Here is a 20502-nt window from a genome sequence, read left to right on the forward strand (position 1 = left end):
ACAACTCTATAGTCTAAGCACATATTATTTAATTTCGCACACTAATGTATATTCTCCCAACCTAAATAACTTTTAAGTTTAATAGTTCCGCACCTGAAATGCCCTAAAGTGAGTTTGTGAAATTCGATGGTCCCATACTATTTGCCGTAATTGTCGGTTGGTTGACCAAAAGGCTTGGAGCCATTGTCTCCACTTTGACCAACAGCCTCACTTTGCTTTGAATCCAAAACAACCAAGGAAAAAGAAAACAAAAAACACTTCTCTGAAAGTGAAAATGTACTACGAGGTAAATTAAACAGTAGAAATTCAATCATATCATATCTTATTTTCTTCTTAATCGCTTTAAATATATAAGTATTAATTTAATTTTCGTGTATTTCAATAATTAGAGTAGATTATTCTCCAAAGAGATCAATTCTATAAGATATTATTGTTTTGATCAAATTTAACTCATCGCATATATTTACGCAATTGAAAGGTTAAGATATCGAAATTATCATTAAGGGGATGTTTGGCACATCGACTTCATAAGTTTGCTTTAGATATCTAAACTTCACCAACTTTAACCGTATTCACGATTGAAATTTGTATATTTATCGAGTAACTTCATATTTCCCTCTTTCTCTCTCCCTCCCTACCTCCCTCTAATGTTTCCTAACTCCCAACTAAATAACTTTGAACTTTAAATACAGATTTTCTAACTCTACACGTATTAATTATAGACTTCAAAACTCAACTCAATACTCTAAACAATTCCAACATATTAAGATAGTTACAATTTTGTATAGAGATCGAGATGACGTCTTATTTAGTTTAACCAACTATTATGCCATCAAACCAATAAATCATCAAGCTATTGTTTAGAGGGTAAATGATTAATAAATCATGAAATGAATGTTAATAAGTCGTAGAACTCACAATGAGTTTAAGAACTCTTTGAACAAATGATACTTTGCTTTACCTAACTCCTCCCAAAAACAATCGATACATGTTTTTCAGTTTTGAGTCATATTTTTCTTATGATAATAGTTCATTAAATAAACGATTAGGATCATGTTTGGTACTTGGTAAGCCATCTAAATTATATTATATATTTTTTGGATTTAGAACTAATATGCAGCGAAAATTTTGAATCCAACATTTTTATGTTTTCAATTTCACTTGATTTTAAATTTGCGAATTTAAAATGAATCATATTAAGAATTACTAAAAAAAATATATATACCATTTCATATTACAAACTCAGTTATTCATTTTTTATAAACTAAAATATGTTTAATATGATATTAAAAAATAATGATTATACAAATTTTATAGCATAAACATATCCATAAATTATTTATTTAAAAAATATATTCATAAATTAATTAAAGATCAACTTAAAAATTTAGTACTTGAACTTCACGTTTTTTTTTCTATTTAGTTTCTACAATCTTAAAAGCATCTAATTATAACTTTATGAACTTCGTGTGTACAGTAAAATTTTAAATTCTTAATTTGTATTTAATAAACCTTTAAACTTTCAAGTTTATGGGTAATAGATCCCAAATGTTTATACAAAATGTTAATGTAATTAGATTTCAATTTTCCATTTAAAATTCTACCCCTAATAATCTAATTTATGTTATACTTTTTAATTGAAATTTCAATTAATGGGTTTTCTAACAAAATCAAAGACTGAAGTAGAGTAAGTTTCTTAAAAGCCAATCTTAAACTATGAAAAGATTAGAGTTAGTTTCAAATCTACACTTCAGAGAAAATTGAAGTTCACAAAATAGGTTAAAAAACATTTTTGTCTCTAAACTTTTATAAAAGTAATAATTTAGTCTATAAATTTTGAGTTGTAACGATTTAGTTCATATATTTTAAATTTTATAATAATTAAGTCATTTGACTAAGTATGTACTAATTTAGTCGATGTACTTTTAAATTTGTAACAATTTAGTCTCTAATATAAAAAAATTATCAGAATTAGATGTCAATTTTTTTTTTTTTTAAAAATTTTATGAAGTAAACTTTGTATTGTTTAAAAATATTAAGTCTCCAAATAATTTATCAGTTTATTTAGTGTAAGAAATCTCATTAAATCTTAACTAGGGATGAAATTGTTACAAAATTGTAAGTACATTGACTAAATTGTTACAAAATAAAGTTTAGAGACTAAATTATTATTTTTATGAAACTTCAAGGACTAAAAGTATTTTTTAATTTAAAAAATTTAAAAATCAATAAATAAATGAAAAAAGAAAAAAGTTGGGTTTGGGTCGGTATCTAATAGGGGTGTTCGTGGGTTGTGTTGAAGGACTTTTTAGACTCAACCTAATTGTTTGGGTTATAAATTTCTTCGATCCAAATAATTCTCATTAAAAATGAACCAAACTCAACCCAACCATGAAACGTTTGGGTTGGATTGGTTCGAGTTACTTGGATTATTTATTTAAATTTTGTTTTAAAAGTAAGTAAAATGTTAATGCGTAAAAAATTGATTTTTATTATTTTCATATATTAAATTAAGATTGACAACTCAATTTCAATTTTATAAAGTAATTTTTTTTTTTCTAAAATGTTAAAAAAACTATTTTTAGGAATTGTTGGAGAATAGATTATCTAAAAAAACTAATAAAAATAAATAAAATTAAAAATAAATATATGTATATCTAATTTTATGATAAATAAAAAAAAAATCACAATAAGTTCATCTTGGTTTAGATTTTTTTTTTTTTAAATAATCTATAAACCAACTTAATTTATAAAATTTTTATTTATTTAAATTCAATCGGAATAATTCAAACACAAAGTCGGGTGAGTGGTTTTATAGAACAGGCTAGTCCCTAGGTATCTAAGCACAAATTGGCAATCAAGAAGTGGGAATTTCATTGGATTTCGTCTTTGACCGATGCCGTGGTTCAAAGACAGAATCCCACAAACACCAACCGAATAAAATTCAAAATTTATCACTTTTGTCTCGCAATTCCAACCCTCCCCTGCTGTTGCCTTCCTCTCCTCGCGCCATTGTTTATCTTTTGCTTCCCCTTCCCCTTGTCTTCTTCTTTCTTTTGCCAGACATTTTGTCAAAATCTTTACGGGCATCGTGTTTTATTTCTTCCGATTCTGACCCTCTGAAGAAGAAGAAGTCAAGAAGCAGAAGAAGAAGAAGAAAAAGAAGGTGGGCTTGTTCTTCTGCAGATCTTTTCCCCCAATTTGATGAGATTCTAGTGTTGGTGGGTGGGTCATGGATGGAGCGGAAATGGAGCTTGAGCGACGGAGCAAGTTTCTGAGTGGACTTATTTTGAAGAAGAAAGCGGGGGAGCAGCAAGAGCAGCGCGATCGTCTCAATGTTCGCGTCAGAGCCTCCGATATGCCGTTTCCTCTGCAGAATCGCGCTTTTAGTTGTGCTCGTGAACTGCTTGATTCGATGCCTGGGAAACTCGATAGCAAACGTCTTGCTCTTGCACTTAAAAAGGTTAGAAGAAGAAAAAAACAAATCTAAACATGAACTAACTTTTTGGTTATGAAATACATTCTCGTGGTTGCGATTTTCTGTGAACCGCTGCTTCGTTACCCAGTTTTTGTTTTGGATTTTGAGTCAGTGAAAGTTTTTTGGTATGGTTATTGGCCTGCTTTGAATATTGTCTGGAATGTGTTTGATGAAATTCCTCTTTGGTTTGAACCGAATTTGTTTTTGGGAATTTAGGTAGAAAATTTATGGGTTGTGTATTTCGCTGCCCTTGTTTCTCTTTTGGGTCTTCACAACCTTCCATTTCTGAATCAAGAAAGTATTCTGCAGTTGAAGGGGTCTCTGAATTAACTAACTAGCTCTGTAATCTGTTCATGTTTTTTCTGATTTGAGCACTTCCAAACTTTAGGCTTTTCAGTTATAATCGTCGTTAGCAAATTAAATGTTCTTTATTGCTCTAGGGTCCTCCCTAGACTTGTACTTCGGTAGAGAGGGGATGCCATGGAAAAAGTTGTGGACATGGCAATTCCATTGGGAATTTGCTGCCCACCATTAATTCCATCATAGCCGATAGCCATCCACTACTGACACTTGCCAGTTGCCTTCTCATTTTTCTATGGTTCTCCAGAAAACTTGTCGGAAAAAGGAGATTGGAGTCATTGTCAAATTTATAGTTAAACACTAGATTTAGGAGGAGGCTACTTTATTCTTCTATTATTGAGCTGAATTTTCCACAGAATTTGCCAGTTTCTACTTCATATGTATTTATGTCTCTGTGCCATGTATTTTTATTTAGTCCTTCAAAGTATCAGCTTTTACCTATAATAGTGGTCCTCCTTTCTCTATCATCTCTTCCTAGCTAGGAAAGAAGAGCCATTCGAAAATCTGTTATAATTTTTTTTGGTATGAACCTCTTTTTTTCACTTGTAATGATAGGCAAAGATTATATTTGAAATCTTTTTTTTTGTGAAATATCCAAAGCTCTCACACCATTTTTATCGAAAACATACCAAATGAAAGCATAATCATTATAGTGGTTTGGCTAGAGCCTATATTCATGACAACAAAATAATTGCATATTCTTATGCTTGGGACAAAATCTACTCATTGTCGAAGTTGAGACCTTTTTTACTTGAGCTAAGCATTTTCCTCTAAATTAGAGCATATCTGAAAGATTCATTGTTGTCTTAAATAGAAAGTAACAAACCAACCTAGCATAGTACAAAAAAGAAACTCCATGAATAACTCCAAAAATCAAGTGGTTGCTCCTAGTATGATAGGAGCCAATACAAAGTCACAGTGTTGTAATATAAAAGTTAAAGTTCTTAAAAGATAAACCAAGTAATTTGAGCAACTTGGCTCTCCCATTCTTGAGATCATTCAAGACTAAACCAACTGAATCAATTTCTAACTTCTCCCCTCCTCACCCTTTTAATTTATAACCAAAATACCCTAACAACTACTTATCTAATTACTAATATGTAGCTAATATGTAGCTAATATACTCTTAATATCATTCCTATCATAGTATTGGCGGAGATGTGTATATGTAATCACTTGAGAATGTTCTCTAATCGAATGTAGTTAAGTTTGATGGTAATGAGTTTGTAATGGTTTTTTCAGGAATTTGATTCCTCCTATGGTCCGGCTTGGCATTGCATCGTGGGAACTAGCTTTGGGTCCTATGTAACACATTCTCTGGGTGGGTTCTTGTATTTTTCAATAGATAAAGTTTACATCCTTCTCTTCAAAACGGCAGTGGAGCCTCTATCTCGTGGAACATCGTTGAAAGATTGAGTACTATTCTAAACGAGGATCGAACAGCATCAGATTTAAGTCATGAGCAAGAACAAACCAGGTTCAGCCATACTATTCTTTTTGGTTGTATCATTGACTTACCTTGTTAAAGTGATGTGAGTTGTGTATTAATTTTACTGGTTGATTATGAAATTTTTGTTGTGTGCAGTCCAACAGCAAGGATTTGTTGTGATGTTATAAGATTTTCTATTCATGCTTTATTTTGGTTTTCGGGAGTAAATAAAAAGTTGAACCGTAATGTGTCGATTTTTGTTTTTTTTAGAATCAAACATCTGACTTATTGATAGTACAAATATTATGCTAGTTGAGTTATGCTCATTTTGATAAATTCTGAAGTAATCCATCAAAGAGTTTGACTAAAAATAAATAACTCAAAGAATTTACCTAGACTACTTTGAATCAAAGTCTAAGGGGATGTTTGAGAATGATTCCAAAATGGTTAAAATTACTTTTTTTTTTTTTTTTTTTTTTTTTTTTTTTCATTTTTAAAACACTCTGAAACTACTTTTAATCATGCAAAATCAATTTTAATAAGAGGAAAATTGATTTTAAAAGTGTATATTTAAAAATCACTCTTAAAACATGTATTAAGACTACGCTTGTCACCCAATCCACATCCACGTGTTGTGTAGCCATCAAAAAATTGAAAATATTACACTTTAGTCTTTAAAGTTTGGGTTTGGTTGAATTTTGCTTTACGAGTTTTCAAACTTGACATCTAAGAACCCGTTTGATAATGTTTCCGTTTCTTTTTTTTTTTTGTTTTGTGTTTTGTGTTTCTTGTTTCTTGTTTTCTCCTTTTTGGGAACAAGAAACTTTTTGAGAACAAAAATCAGGAATATGTTTGATCACTATTTCTTTTTCTTGAAAAAAAGAAACAAGAACAAAAACTTGTTTGATAACTATTTCTTGTTTTTCGTTTATCGTATTTTTTTTTCCATATTTTATAGTTTAAATACAATCTAATTATATAACATAAAAAAATATATAACATGCATTAAAATATAAAAAATAATTATCAAATATTTAAACCATCGAATACACATAGGTCCCGATGTAAAATTAATATTGACAATACAATTGTTTCTATCATTGATATGTTGCTAAAATTTGATTTACAATATTATTTCTCACCTAAGTCATTTATTTTAAATTTTAAATGATGTAGACTAAAATCTAACTCAATTATATTATTATGTAAATGTCGTGGTTGTAAAAATATTAAAATGAATCTAAATTAATATCTCAGTAAACAAAAATTATATTATTGTAAAATTATAATTGGTTTCGTATGTAAGAAAAATAAAAAATATATAAAAATGCATATTGCAAAATTTAAAATTTAAAATTCAAAAAATATTTATATATACATATTGAAAAGGAGAATTATTTTAAACAACAAAATTTTTACAAATAATAGCAAAATATCACAGTCTATCGACAATGAAATTTTGCTATATTTGTAAATATTTTGGTTCATTTTCCTATATTTGAAAACAACCCTATTGAAAATTTGCAATTTGAAAATCAAAATAATATATAAATCTAAATATTTGAAAATTCAAAATTCAAAATTCAAAATTGAATTTGTTATATTTGTAAATATTTTGGTTCATTTTCCTATATTTGAAAACAACCTTATTGAAAATTTGAAATTTGAAACTCAAAATAATATGTAAATCTAAATATTTGAAAATTCAAAATTAAACTTGTTATCTTTGTAAATATTTTGGTTCATTTTCCTATATCCGAAAACAATCTTATTAAAAAATCAAAATAATATATAAATCTAAATATTTGAAAATTGAAAATTGAAAATTAAATTTGTTAAATTTGTATATATTTTAGTACATTTTACTATATTTGTAAATAACCCTATTGAAAATTTGAAATTTAAAAATCTAAATAATGTATAAATCTAAATATTTGAAAATATCAAAATTCAAAATTAAATTAACATATAGATATAAAAAAATAATAAAGAAAATAATTATAAATATAAATAAAAGAAAGAAATAATTATAAAGGAATATAAAAAATATCGAGAAAAAGAAAATAAAAGAAAGAAATAAGAAAATAAATATAAATAAAAGAAATATAAAAAATATAGAGAAAAAGGAAACATGTCAATTTCTTAAATATTTTAGACCAATGTTTAGGATCGTTTCTTAAATTTTAAGAATAAGAAATATGGATGGCTATCAAACAGGTAAATTTCTTAAAAAATGAGAAATAAAAACAGAAAATGAGAGCATTATCAAACGGGTCCTAAGTATTTTAGTCTTAAGAAAACGGTTTATTGATCCCTATTTTAGTTTTTCGTAATTCAAAAGGCTTTCACACTACATATTATAGCTATGTTTGTACAAGAAGAGGCAAAAAGATTTAGTCTAAATATATTAATAATGTTACAACAATAAGTCATGAAGATAATTGGAAAATTGTACAAAATGACTCAAACCAAAGACTTTTCTATGATTGACCTCTTTTTAAATACTTATTTGTTATGGACCCTTTTGGCATATAAAATCCCACTTTTACCCTCAATATTAAATGTCCTCTTCATTTGTATTACTTATGTCTCTTTTACTTTCTCTTCCAACGACAACAAAATGAAAATTCAAAGTCATTTAAAACTAAAGATGCTTTAACATTTTGCTTACTTTATAAGCATGGTTAAAAATCGTATGAAAATGAGTGGTCATATTTAAAATAGAGTTGTATTGACAAAGATATGACAAAAAATAAATTATTGTTTTCGTAGAAAAAAGTGTGTGATCACTGACATTAGCATACACGATCACTTACATTATGCAAGCGATCTCTGACATCAGCGTACGCGATCGCTTACATCAACCTACATGATCTCTCAATTTTTGTTTTCCAATTTTGTTTGTCATATTTTTGTCGATACAACTCCGTTTTTGCTAAATGATCACTCGTTTTCATATGTTTTTTTCATGTTCTTTCGAACCATGCATGCAAACTGCATAAAAACTTAAAAAATCTTTGACTTTATTACTCCAAAAGTAAATTTTATCTAAGTTTGGATGTTATAGTATCATTTATATTCATTATTATTTAGTATTTTACTCAATTTACAAGTATAATCAGAAAGAACAGGAAAAAACATATGAAAACAAGTGGTTGTTTAGCTAAAACGGAGTTGTATCGACAAATATATAACAAAAACAAAATTATCGTGCATGCAGAAAAGGTGGGCGATCACTAATGTCATGGTTGGCGATCGCATACATCATGGTGCGCGATCACTGATTTCATGGTGGGCGATCGCTTACTTCATGGATCACGATCGCTTTGCAATTTTGTTTGTGTTATATCTTCGTCGATACAATTCCGCTTTAGCTAAATGATCAATTGTTTTCATATGTTTTTTCGTGTTCTTTTTTATTATGTTTGGAAATTGAGCAAAATGCTAAATAATAATGAATATAATGACGCTTTTAACATTTAAACTTAGAGATAAAATTTACTTTTGGAGTAATAAAGTCAAAGATTTTAAGTTTTCATTCACTTTACATACTCGGAGTGGGAGTGGGAGTGAGAGTGGTAATACTGCTACTAATACACCATTTGTCCCAGCCTCGGAGACCATGATTGATTGTGATCAAACTGAAAAGGTGGGTGAAGACTTTGTCTATGATACAATTGATCTTGATTTTGAAGGCGATGAGACTGCACATTTCGAACAGGGGTCAGAGATTGATATTTATTTGTTAGAAGTAAATGTTAAGAATGAAGGTGATTTTGACATACTTCAATGGTGGAAGAGGAACAGTCATCAGTTTGATGTTCTTAATCGCATGGCTAGAGATATTTTGACAATTCTAGTATCTATTGTAGCGTCTGAGTCGGCTTTTAGTACAGGAAGACGTGTTGTTGATTCATCAGGTTGTTCATTGGCTCCAAAAACAGTGGAGGCTCTCATTTGTACTCAAAATTGGCTAAATTCTGGTCCCATAGATCTTGAAGTTCAGCATGACATGGAAGAAGCTTCATTATTTGAAGAAGGTATTTATTCATCATTTGTATTTTGTAGTTGTAACTTATTAGATTAAAATCTTAATGAGGTTGTCTTTCTCTTCTTAATCTTAATTCTATAGGATTCAGAGCGGTTATGGACAATGAAAAAGACATTCAAGACCTTCCAGATTTTGCAAGGTTGTCCGTTAACGATTAAGCATTTATCATTTGATTTTATTGTAATTGAGTTGTATTTAACAATTGACTTTATGTTTTATTGTAATTGGGTTGTATTTGACAATTAACTTTATGTTTTATTGTAATTGGGTTGTATTTGACAATTGACTTTATGTTGTAATTTCTAGTTTGATTGTATTGTATGTGAGTGTGATTATGTGTCATGTGACATTTCTATTTGTGACGTACACTCTCGACTCTCATATTAGTTTTGTTTTCAATTATATATGTAATATGTATTAAAGGTTCTTTAAGCAATTAAGCGAAGCGAGCAGTAACACAATCCCAAACAATGTACATGTTAATCAAATCATATCAACAATATCTTATTTTTAATACCTCTAGGCTAGTTCTATTCCATAAGTATTAAAATAATAAAATGTGAAATAGTATCTTGAATTTTGACTCACAATCACAAATTAAAAGAGAAAACTAAACATGATTGATAAGGAAGTTAATAAATAGTTGGTTTTTTTAATTATTAAAAATTTCTATTTATAACAACTTCTACCTAATAGCCAAACAAATTTATAATGATTTATAATTTATAATTGCAATTTTTCTTAGAATTTTAATAAATAAATATAATTTCTTTTAAAGGAAGAAAAAAGGTAAAAACAAAAAACAAAAAAATAAAAAAACAAAAAAGCATACCTCTAACCCAACAAAACCAATCGACCGACCGGTCAGCTAGTCGTGTTTTCGTTCATTTGTCGGGCGGGACTGGTTTGAAAACATATGAAAACGAGTGGCCATTTAGCAAAAATAAAGTTGTATCAACGAAGATATGACCAATCAAAATTGCAAAACAAAAACTGAGCGATCACGTATACTGATGTAAGGAATCGCATACGTTGATGCCAGCTATCACTTATGCTGATGTAACTGATCGTATATGCTGATGTCAGCGATCACATATATTGATGTCAACGATCGTGTATGCTAATGTCAGCAATCACATATTTTTTCTGCGTAAACGATAATTTTGTTTTTGTCGATACAACTCCATTTTAATTAAATGACCACTCGTTTTCATATGATTTTTCATGTTTTTTCCAACCATACTTATAAAGTAAGAAAAATGTGAAAGCATCTTTAGTTTAAAGTGACTTTGAATTTTCATTTTATTGTCGTTGGAAGAGAAAGCAAAAGAGACGTAGATAACACAAGTGAAGAAGACATTTAATATTGAGGATAAAAGTGCTATTTCACATGCTAAAAGGGTCAATAACAAACAAGTTTTTAGAAATAGGTCAATCATAAAAAAGTTTTTGCTTTTTGGGTTATTTTGTTTAATTTTCCAAGATAATTGAGTAAATATGATATGAAAGAGGTCGAGTAGTTTGAAATATGGCACATAATTGTGATAGGTACTTTGTTCAAATTGCACCTCTTGGTAGTTTGTGATGTCAAAACTTGTCAAATGTGCTCATCAAGGGAATGTCTCTTACGGTAGATATTTTTGGAAATTTAAAATGTTGCCATTTTTTTTGTAGCGTTGTGCAGAAATTGGACAAAATTAGCGACCTGGACCGAACTGGCTGACTCAGTCCAGTTTTCTTAAAAATTCTATACCCACAGTTCAATAGTGAAGAGAACCGACTAGTCCAGTTCGGTCATTAGTTTACAAGTCTAAAAAACCCCTAAAACCGACCCGAACCGACCTTATATATATATATATATATATAGATACATACATACATATAACCTTTCTAATTTAATAAGCCTAGCGCACCCTTTAATTTTCTTTCAATTTAACAATAATAAAAAATTGTGGAATTCTAAATCTAAAGTTAAGTTAGGGTCTATTTGATAGGCAATCTGAAAACAAAAATTTGAAACAAGAGATTCAATGAAAACAAAGTTATATTTCATATTTTCAAATATGTGTTTGGTAGAGATTCAAAAATTAAATTCTAATTTAAATAATTTTTCAAAATGTGATTGAAAATATATTCAATAATTCATTAAATACTAGGTTGAATATAAACCATTACTAATTAATTTCTAAACTTGATTTATGTTAAAAATTTTGTATAATTATTATTTTGTAAAATCACATAATATATATAATATATTACATATTTTATATTTAACAAAACTAATTGAGTTTATAACATGAAATAGTATAATTGTCATTATTTATCATTTTTAATATAATTCTGCATTTTAAAATTTTGAATTCAAAATCTCGATACATTGAAAACATTAAAAAAATTGTTTTCGGAATTTGTACATTTGGATCACATAATCCAAAAAAAGTTTTCAGAAATGAAATCTAGACTGCCAACCAAACACGTATTTGAATCTGAGTTGCCTAATAGACGCATAGAGATCCAAACCCTTAGCCGCACGAATCATGCCTTCAACATTCATCTTCTTCACGAATAATGCATTGAACCTTAATCTTCTTCATGAATCACGGTTTCAACCCTCAGCACGCACGCCGTCTGTTGGCTTCACCTTCAACCCTCATTCGTGAAGATTACAGAGATTTCACCTCCTCTGACTCAACGAGTTTTACACGAGAGCATACCAGATCAACGACTGCCATTTCACACTTCACCTTCTCCGACTCCACTGCACCACACCAGACCAAATCGCCACCGGCCACCATACTTTGAGTTTTTCACCAACCATCCACCTCGTGAAGGTAGTTTGACTGTTTTATCATTTTTGAAAATCGACAAGTATTTTATTTTTTTTTTAAAAAAAAAAATTATCATAAAATTCGGTTTTAACCGAATCGAACCTACAAGAACCAAAATATACTGGTCTGATTTGAAAACCGAAACCGAGCGTAACCAGTTTTCAATTATTTATATTTCTTGTAAACTGACCCATTTGGTTCAATCCTTAATTTTATCCAAAATCAGACCGAATCGAACCTATAGATCATGCACACCCCTACTTTTTTGTTATCCATTTAGACTTTCTCAGTTGTTGTGGATAATGTAATTAAAGAGTTACCAACTTCTCTAAAGATTTTTGGCCCCTGATTCTTTGAACGTCCTTTTGGCCGATTTAAAGTAAGATTATAAAAACATGTGTTTCTTATAATGACGCATTTTAAACTTATGATATACAATAAAATATTTATTAATTTTCTACTTGCAACTTGTTTTAAGTTAGTAAATTCAAAATTTTAACTTATTGGTATCATGTATTTTAACTAGCCAAGTTAGATTCAATTGACTTCCTATTATCTATTTCTTTTCATTGAATTAATATTTGATAAGAATGTATGTCTTACTCAAACTTGGCACTTGAAAATTAAATTATAAATATTATATCACTTGAGTTTTTGGAAAAAGAATCACATTTCATGAATTAGAAATTAAAATGATCATTTTTGATAAAAGAGTAACCAAAGTAGAGACAATGGTAGGATTTAAATCAAAATTTTAAGTTCAAAATATTAAAAAGAAATATGTGCAACTTAAATTTAGGGAAAAATTTCACAAAATAATCCATATCTCAAAAACTTTTTTATGAATGACTTATTCCTAAAAATCTATCTATGACTGATCTTTTACTCATGTGAAAATGCCAAATGAGAAAGAAGGTAACATTTTCCCAAGATGATTTTAATTTGATAACCGAGTTGTGGCCGACCAAGAGAATAGTAGAAAGAGAAACAAGCGGTGAAAGACTGCAACAACTCATTCTTGGACCGAAGAACCTAAATGATAAGGATAGTTCTTACAAAGATGTGGAGAATGCGCTCGAGAAGTTCACTTTTACAAATGATGAAGATGCTGTCAAGGTTGCATTGGCATTATTCATCGAAACGGTGATGATTGGAAAAGACAAGAAATCCCAATTTGATGTGAGAACATTTGGGATTGTCGATGTCCTTGAAGTCTTTAGACATTATGATTGGTCATCCGTCTTTTTCAAACGTACATCGAATAACATAAATGAAGAAACTCGTTTTACAAAAATCCTTGAGCGGAAGTAGATCGTCCAAATTTTATTTTAATTGAAAAATTAAAGTTACAGTAGACATACAAGATATGCATTAACAATAAATTATAGCATGCTTTTTATAAAGAAAAAAAGGGTTCAAGAGATACTACCTTTGAAGAACTTTTCTTCTTGTATATCCCTCGAATAGTCATGAACCTCGAACTCAGTAAAAACTTGAAGACCTTCTTCAAGAACTTCTCGAACCAAAAAGGAGACATTACCATAGGGAGCCTTTGGTATTCTCAGGGTGATAACCTAGGAGTTGTGAGCTCTGACTACTTTAGTTAGGAGGGTTTGTTTGAGTTTGGAGGAGGAAGAAGATTGAAGCACACACAGAACACTTTTGCAAAATCTCAATCTTACAACCAATGCCTTCAATAGTTCAAGTGGTTGTGAAGAAAAAAAAAACTAATTTTCTTTTATTCAACTTGCCACAAAATCAATAACCACCCATTATGGTAGTTAGAGAGAAAATAGGAATTTATTATTCAGAATAATAAATCAAATAAATAAATATGATTACTAACTTATCATACCATATTTATATTAAACTATATGTTATATCAAATATAACACATAACCTATAGTTAATATTGTATCATATACAATATAAACTATAGTTTTTTTTCTCTATTTTATGACATTTAATATAAATCATATTTATATTAAATTTAATAACCATGAATCACATTCAAAGAAAATATATTTGAATCTCAGTTAAATATTTATTTTCTCCAATTAAACTATAACGTATCAAATACATTATAACAATTATATCATATATAGTTGAATTAATTTAATTATATCATATATAGTTGAATGAATTTAATTATATCCCTCTTATTAATTTGAACAATTAAATATACCCAAAAACTTATTCTCGACTAAATCCTTTTGAGCTACCAAAGAGACCTTATGGACTTGTAGCTTGAAGCTCCAACGGTACATGAATAATTAATTAAACTCTTTAATTACATTATCCACCATCCGTTAACTGTCAGACACTTCACTAAAGACCGACAACGGCACTCTTCGCACTACAGATATATTTCTGTGTCCATTGGATATAATCAATCAATAGCACAATGACCCTGCAAAAATTGCTCGTAAGTACAACTAGGCCAAATTACCGTTTTGCCTCTGTAGTTACATCTAAGTCCTTAAGTACCATTGATCCCTCTAATGAACAATGGATCATAATCCTATTATGACTAAACCCCTATCGGGCCAAGAGAGGGTGTGGTGCCACATTGTTCAAGACCCGGAATCAGCTCTTAAGGGAGCAATTCATCTACTTATCCCTGCATCGGGGAAGGAGTGAATTCCATTTGTGTAGCTAAGTTCTCAATTCCCCAATTAGACGAATCTCCAAAATGGTAGGCTTGTTAAGTCAGCAATCTGGCCACTCTCATTCATACAAATTAAAGGACCACTCTTATCGATAGGAGTTTATAACTCATTCAGGATTAAGATCATGTTACCTATGGTCATTCTAGTGAAATGAAAGTCTCTACTATGAATGGTGTTATATAATGAGACTAAACATTTCGTAGTCCGGTCTTATACAAACTCCTTTGTATAGAATATCCGCGCTCGCATGTCTAATACATGAATGATTAGGATCAGATCATTTGTAGCACTTTACAACAATTCTAATACCTACAAAGCGGGCCATACTCGTAGTGTCACAAGGATAAGGTACCCAACCTTATCTATAAACTACAAACCATTTAGGTTATCATTTAAATATGATACACATGTATGTCTCCACTACATGTTTAAGTTACAGCGATAACCTTGGATGTTAGTTTATTGGTGTAACATCCCGACCCCCTAGGACTCAAGCTAGGCCGTTACATATGCATATATGAAACTTAAAAAAAAATCTTTTTATGGTAAAATAAATGCTAAATAAATAAGTTGAACTCAAAAGACCTTCATTAAATTCAGATATTAAAAACAGACGATAAGGTACCCAAAATCATAAATGATAATAAATAGGTCTAAAAACATATCTTAATAGTAAGTTTTAAACATCAAATTGAAAGTTGAAAAGCATGGAAAGAAATCTAAATATCATGTGCAAAAGCATAAAACTGGTCCTGAGTGGCTCGTTTAAGGATTTCTCTTGTCATTCGCCAGTGCGTCCTTGCCTTTACCTGAAACATAAACATGAGAAATGGTGAGTATAAAATACTCAGTAAGTAACCCCACTTCTGGAGTCCAGCTAGACATCTATGTCCTCTAGATTCCTATCTCTGGTAGAACATAAAAATTGATCTAGTCCTCATGGGACACATACATACATGCAAAACTGGTTTCTTTCCTACTGTAGTTAAGTATGCCCACTACCTCTGGTGAATCCCGAAGAAAATACAATATCTGGTGAATCCCGAAGGAAACACAATATCTGGTGAATCCCGAAGGAAACACAATGCCTAGTGGGCATCTAACTAATCAATAAAAACACTATCACAGTCTCAATATCACAATTATTATAATATGGTTTTATAACATACATATACACCTCAATATCATGGCTATACAACATGCATATATTCCTCTATATCCTCATATCAAATACACCCTCAGTGAATCAAGTACCACCTCTTACTAGCATGCAAGTCTCTACGTGCACAAATAAATCTTTCAAATTCTCATACAAGAACATATATCGATCATACTATACTATCTATCTATCATATTATCGTTCTGTCATAATATTCATCTATCATGCTGGCATATATCTAGTGTCTGGCCTGTGGGCAGTTTCAGTAGTAAGATTACTTACTTTGATATTATGTTGAACAAAAAAGCAATTGAATCTTTGTGAAATTCTTGAATCCTTAATCGAGCCAAATATTTGAGCAACTAACCCCTTCTAATCTCCACAATCTTTGAATTAAATCCTAGTACATAAACCAAAATAAAATTTAACCTTTAAGTTCACACCTAAATGTTTAACCACGCCAAAATCAGCAACAAAACTTATAACTTAATTCATATAAATTACATTCGAACTGAACAAGTCACAAAGCTTTAAATCTTACCAAAATTCTTGCCGAAATCACCTTAACTCTGCTTGACAACACGCTAACGACCTTTTAAACTCCTTCAAACTTTCAAATTCAACCTCCAAAATCACGATTGAAATGATAATTAAACACGTTATTTATTGGGTATTTAAGATCCTCAACAAAACCATGAAAATCATTTAGATCTTATCCCAAAACTACGTATCTCACGATGACGTTCGACAGAGGACAACGACTGGAACAGAGGAGGACCAACGACGAGCAGATCCGATGACGTGAAGGCTGGAGCGGCGCGGTTGCAACTTGACGGAGCAAGGATGTGGACATCGGCGATGCAGCAACCGAAGTTCGTCTAAACTAGAGAGAAAGTGAGAAAGTGGGGGTTTGAAAATTCCATATTTCTTTTCTTTTTAATTCTCCACCACACAAAATAATATATATATATTATTTCCTTTCCTTTTCTTAAATTTCAAAACCCATATATATTCTTTCCTTTTCTTTTCTTGAATTTCAAAAATCTTATTTATATATATATATATATATACTTTCCTTTTCTTAATAAATATATCATATCAAACTCAAATCTTTCCCCCCTTCTCCAATTAATTAAATAAACCTAAAAATAAATTCATCAACTTTAAATCACTTCTTTCCAAAAATTCTAAATCCCAAAATTAAATCACTTCTTTTCAAAAATTCTAAATTCCAAAATTAAATTCTAGCTTTCCAAATTAACTTAAATCCAAATTTACAAATCTTTTTAAGTACTTGATTTAATTACTTCCAAATAAACCAATTATTTTTTCCTAATTCTTTATTTAAATTTTGGATCCAAGTTCCAAAATTAAAGAGGGTAAAATCTTAAAACCACAATTTTCTCCTTTCCCTATCAAATTTCACAAAAACTCAAAATTTCTTATACAAATAATTCAATTATCCCTTCCAATTAATTTAAAACTCATACTCAAAGAATCCACATTAACCAATAAAACTTCTTCAACTATAACAATTTGTTTCCAAATTCTAAAGATTAGGAAACTAAAACTCAACAATTTGAGATAATTAACTTAAATTTTCCTTAAAAAATCGGGATGTTACAATTGGTTTGTGGTTAATGCAACTAAAATATCACATATTTTATAGACAAAGTGAATAAAAATATCATATATTATTAATCACATAAAAGTTTGTTCATACAATGTTTATAAACTATAGAACCCTATGAGATTTAGAGCATCAACCCCAACAATAAAGATTATCATGCGTGGGAAGAAAGAGGCACATGGGACAAAGAAAGTAGAAAATGCTTATCATGCCTCATATTACTATATAAAGAGATTTGCACTTGCATTCTAGGTATGTACTTCCATTTCCATTTCACTTTAATCTGTGTGCTATGTATGTGTAACAAAGCTCCCATATTATAGGTTCGAGCTTACGAAATTTTATCCATGTTAAGTAAGTTCATAGCCATCAAAGTCAGTAAGGCTGCAATTCCTAGAATTCTTAGATGGACTTGTTCTCGTGCTCCATCTTAGAGAAATTTCTCTAAGAATTCAGGAATTTTTAGAGAAATTTCGTCCTAGAAATTTGCCTTAAACTTGATCATGCGAGCATGTGTGAATATTTATTTTCATTTGCTCCTCAGCTTCTTATGTGGCTTCCTTTATTTCATGGTATTCCGTGCTATACTTGATGGTTATCTTCAACTGGTGGCCAGATCAATACCTTTGATGTTGATTTTCATCGGATATGAAAAATGACATAGAAAATTCAAGAACGTGCCATGGAAAGTGAAGAGATCGAAGATAACTCTCCAACAGGGCAAGTCTCTTAACTGTGACATTTGTTTGTGTTAAGTTTGTAGAATACATTGTAATGGGTACAGATAGGGGTAGCTTAGATCAGAACAATATAGAATTGTTTAGGAAACAATACGTTGCCCAGTTGTGGGCTAATCAACATATATGGTATCTATACTTGGATTTCTTGTATTGAATTTGCACTACATATATATGTTTAACTGAATAATATTAAAAAAATACAATGAAGAAAAAAAAATACACGATTGCATAGAAATAACTAAACGATTGTTCATATAATACTAAAAGATTGGTTATAAATAACTAAATGATCACATATATATAATTAAATGATTGTCGACATGTAACTAAATGATTGTTCATAAAAGAGTATATGATCGCACAGAAATAAGTACGCCATCGCATACGATCGCCCATAAATTACATATCATTGAGCCTAGATGGGTCAGTGCCAGACAACTTTTTCACTATTTTCTGTTGAGGGAGGTAACATATGGGAACCCAGATGTTATATCATTCAACATACTGGAAAATAAGGTAACATTCTCCCAAGACGATTTTAATTTGATAATTGAGTTGTGGCCAACCAAGAAAATAGTAGAAAGAGAAACAAGCACTGAGAGACTGTGACAACTCATTCTTAGACCGAAGAACCCAAATGATAAGGAGTAATTCTTGCAAGGGCGTGGAGAATGTGTTCGAGAAGTTCACTTTTACAAAAGGTGAAGATGTCATCAAGGTTGCATTGACATTATTTATCGAAACGGTGATGATTGGAAAAGACAAGAAAACCTAGTTTGATGTGAGGACATTTGGGATTGTTGATGACCCTGAAGTCTTTAGACATTATGACTGGTCATCCGCCTTTTTCAAACGTACATTGAATAGAAAAAAATACTATTAGCGTGGGAAGAAGGAGGCACATGAGACAAAGAAAGCAAAAAATGTGCACCATGCTTCACATTACTGTATAAAGGGATTTGCACTTGCATTTCAGGTATGTACTTTCGTTTCTATTTCACTTTAATCTGTGTGTTATGTATGTGTAACAAAGCTCCTATATTATAGGTTTGGGCTTACGAAAATTTATCCACGTCAAGTAAGTTCATAGCCACCAAAGTCAGCAAGGCTGTACTTCCTAGAATTCTTAGATGGACTTGTTCTCGTGTTCCATCTTAGAGAAATTTGCCTTAAGCTTGATCATGCGAGCATGTGTGAATATTTGTTTTTCATCTGCTCCTTAGCTTTCCATGTGGCTTCCTTTATTCCATGATATACTTGATGGTTATCTCCAGTTGGTGGCCAGATTAATACCTTCGATGTTGATTTCCGTCAGATGTGACAAGTGACATAGAAAATTCAAGTACGGGCCATGGGAAGTAAAGAGATCGAAGACAACTCTCTCCAACAGGGAAAGTCTCTTGACTGTGGCATTTTTTGTGCTAAGTTTGTAGAATACATTATAATGTGTTCGGATAGGGGTAGCTTGGATCAGAACAATATGGAATTGTTTAAGAAAAAATACTTTGCCCTATGGGCTAATCAGTATCTGGTAATCTATACTTAAATTTCTTGAATTAAATTTGGATTGTATATATATGTTGAACTGAATAATATTAAAAAAGTACAATGAAGAAAAAAAAATAAATGATCGCACAAAAATAACTAAACAATCGTTCAGATAATACTAAACGATCAGTTATAAATAACTAAATGATTGCTTATATATAAATAAACGATCATCAACATGTAACTAAACGATCATTCATAGAAAAGTAAACGATCACACAGAAATAAGAACACAATCACATATACACAAGTAAACGATCGCCTATAAATTACATATCATCGAGCCTAGATGGGCCAGTGTTAGATGTTATTAATGTTTGTCTGCATGTTTTCTTGTGATGCCCTCTCTGACCATATCGTATACTCCTATGGATTTGTCGTGGTTCCTCTCCAATAGAAGGTATCCTAATGGTTTGACGTCGACTCACACTTGGTACCTTTTGTGATGGTATAAGTTCGAAGTCTTTAAAATCGGATCTTCGACTCCATTCTTGTTTATGTCCAACAGGGAAGATCGGTTCTGCAATCAGATTAGCAAATTTTAAGCAATACCCCATTAAATTTTAAGAAATCACCTAGTAATTGATAAGTGATCATCTAACTATTTATA

The 20502-nt window shown here is 30.4% G+C and overlaps 1 protein-coding gene and 1 long non-coding RNA gene across 2 annotated transcripts; one reads left to right on the forward strand and one right to left on the reverse strand.

The window, feature by feature from the left end:
• Nucleotides 1–2803: 2803 nt before the first annotated feature.
• On the forward strand, nt 2804–5521 carry LOC120092680 (dynein light chain LC6, flagellar outer arm). The gene is made up of 2 exons (XM_039050831.1): nt 2804–3463; nt 5081–5521. The coding sequence occupies exons 1-2, from the start codon at nt 3233–3235 to the stop codon at nt 5252–5254; spliced, it is 405 nt and encodes a 134-aa protein (XP_038906759.1). The 5' UTR covers nt 2804–3232; the 3' UTR covers nt 5255–5521.
• Nucleotides 5522–15447: 9926 nt separating this feature from the next.
• LOC120092535 lies at nt 15448–16889 on the reverse strand. Its single transcript, XR_005486071.1, has 3 exons — nt 16516–16889; nt 16257–16374; nt 15448–15624 (listed from the first exon to the last, which is right to left on the reverse strand). It is a non-coding gene; the product is annotated as an uncharacterized LOC120092535 (long non-coding RNA).
• Nucleotides 16890–20502: the final 3613 nt, after the last annotated feature.

The sequence above is a fragment of the Benincasa hispida genome, chromosome 12, assembly GCF_009727055.1.
Source record: "Benincasa hispida cultivar B227 chromosome 12, ASM972705v1, whole genome shotgun sequence".
Classification (NCBI taxonomy): domain Eukaryota; kingdom Viridiplantae; phylum Streptophyta; class Magnoliopsida; order Cucurbitales; family Cucurbitaceae; genus Benincasa; species Benincasa hispida.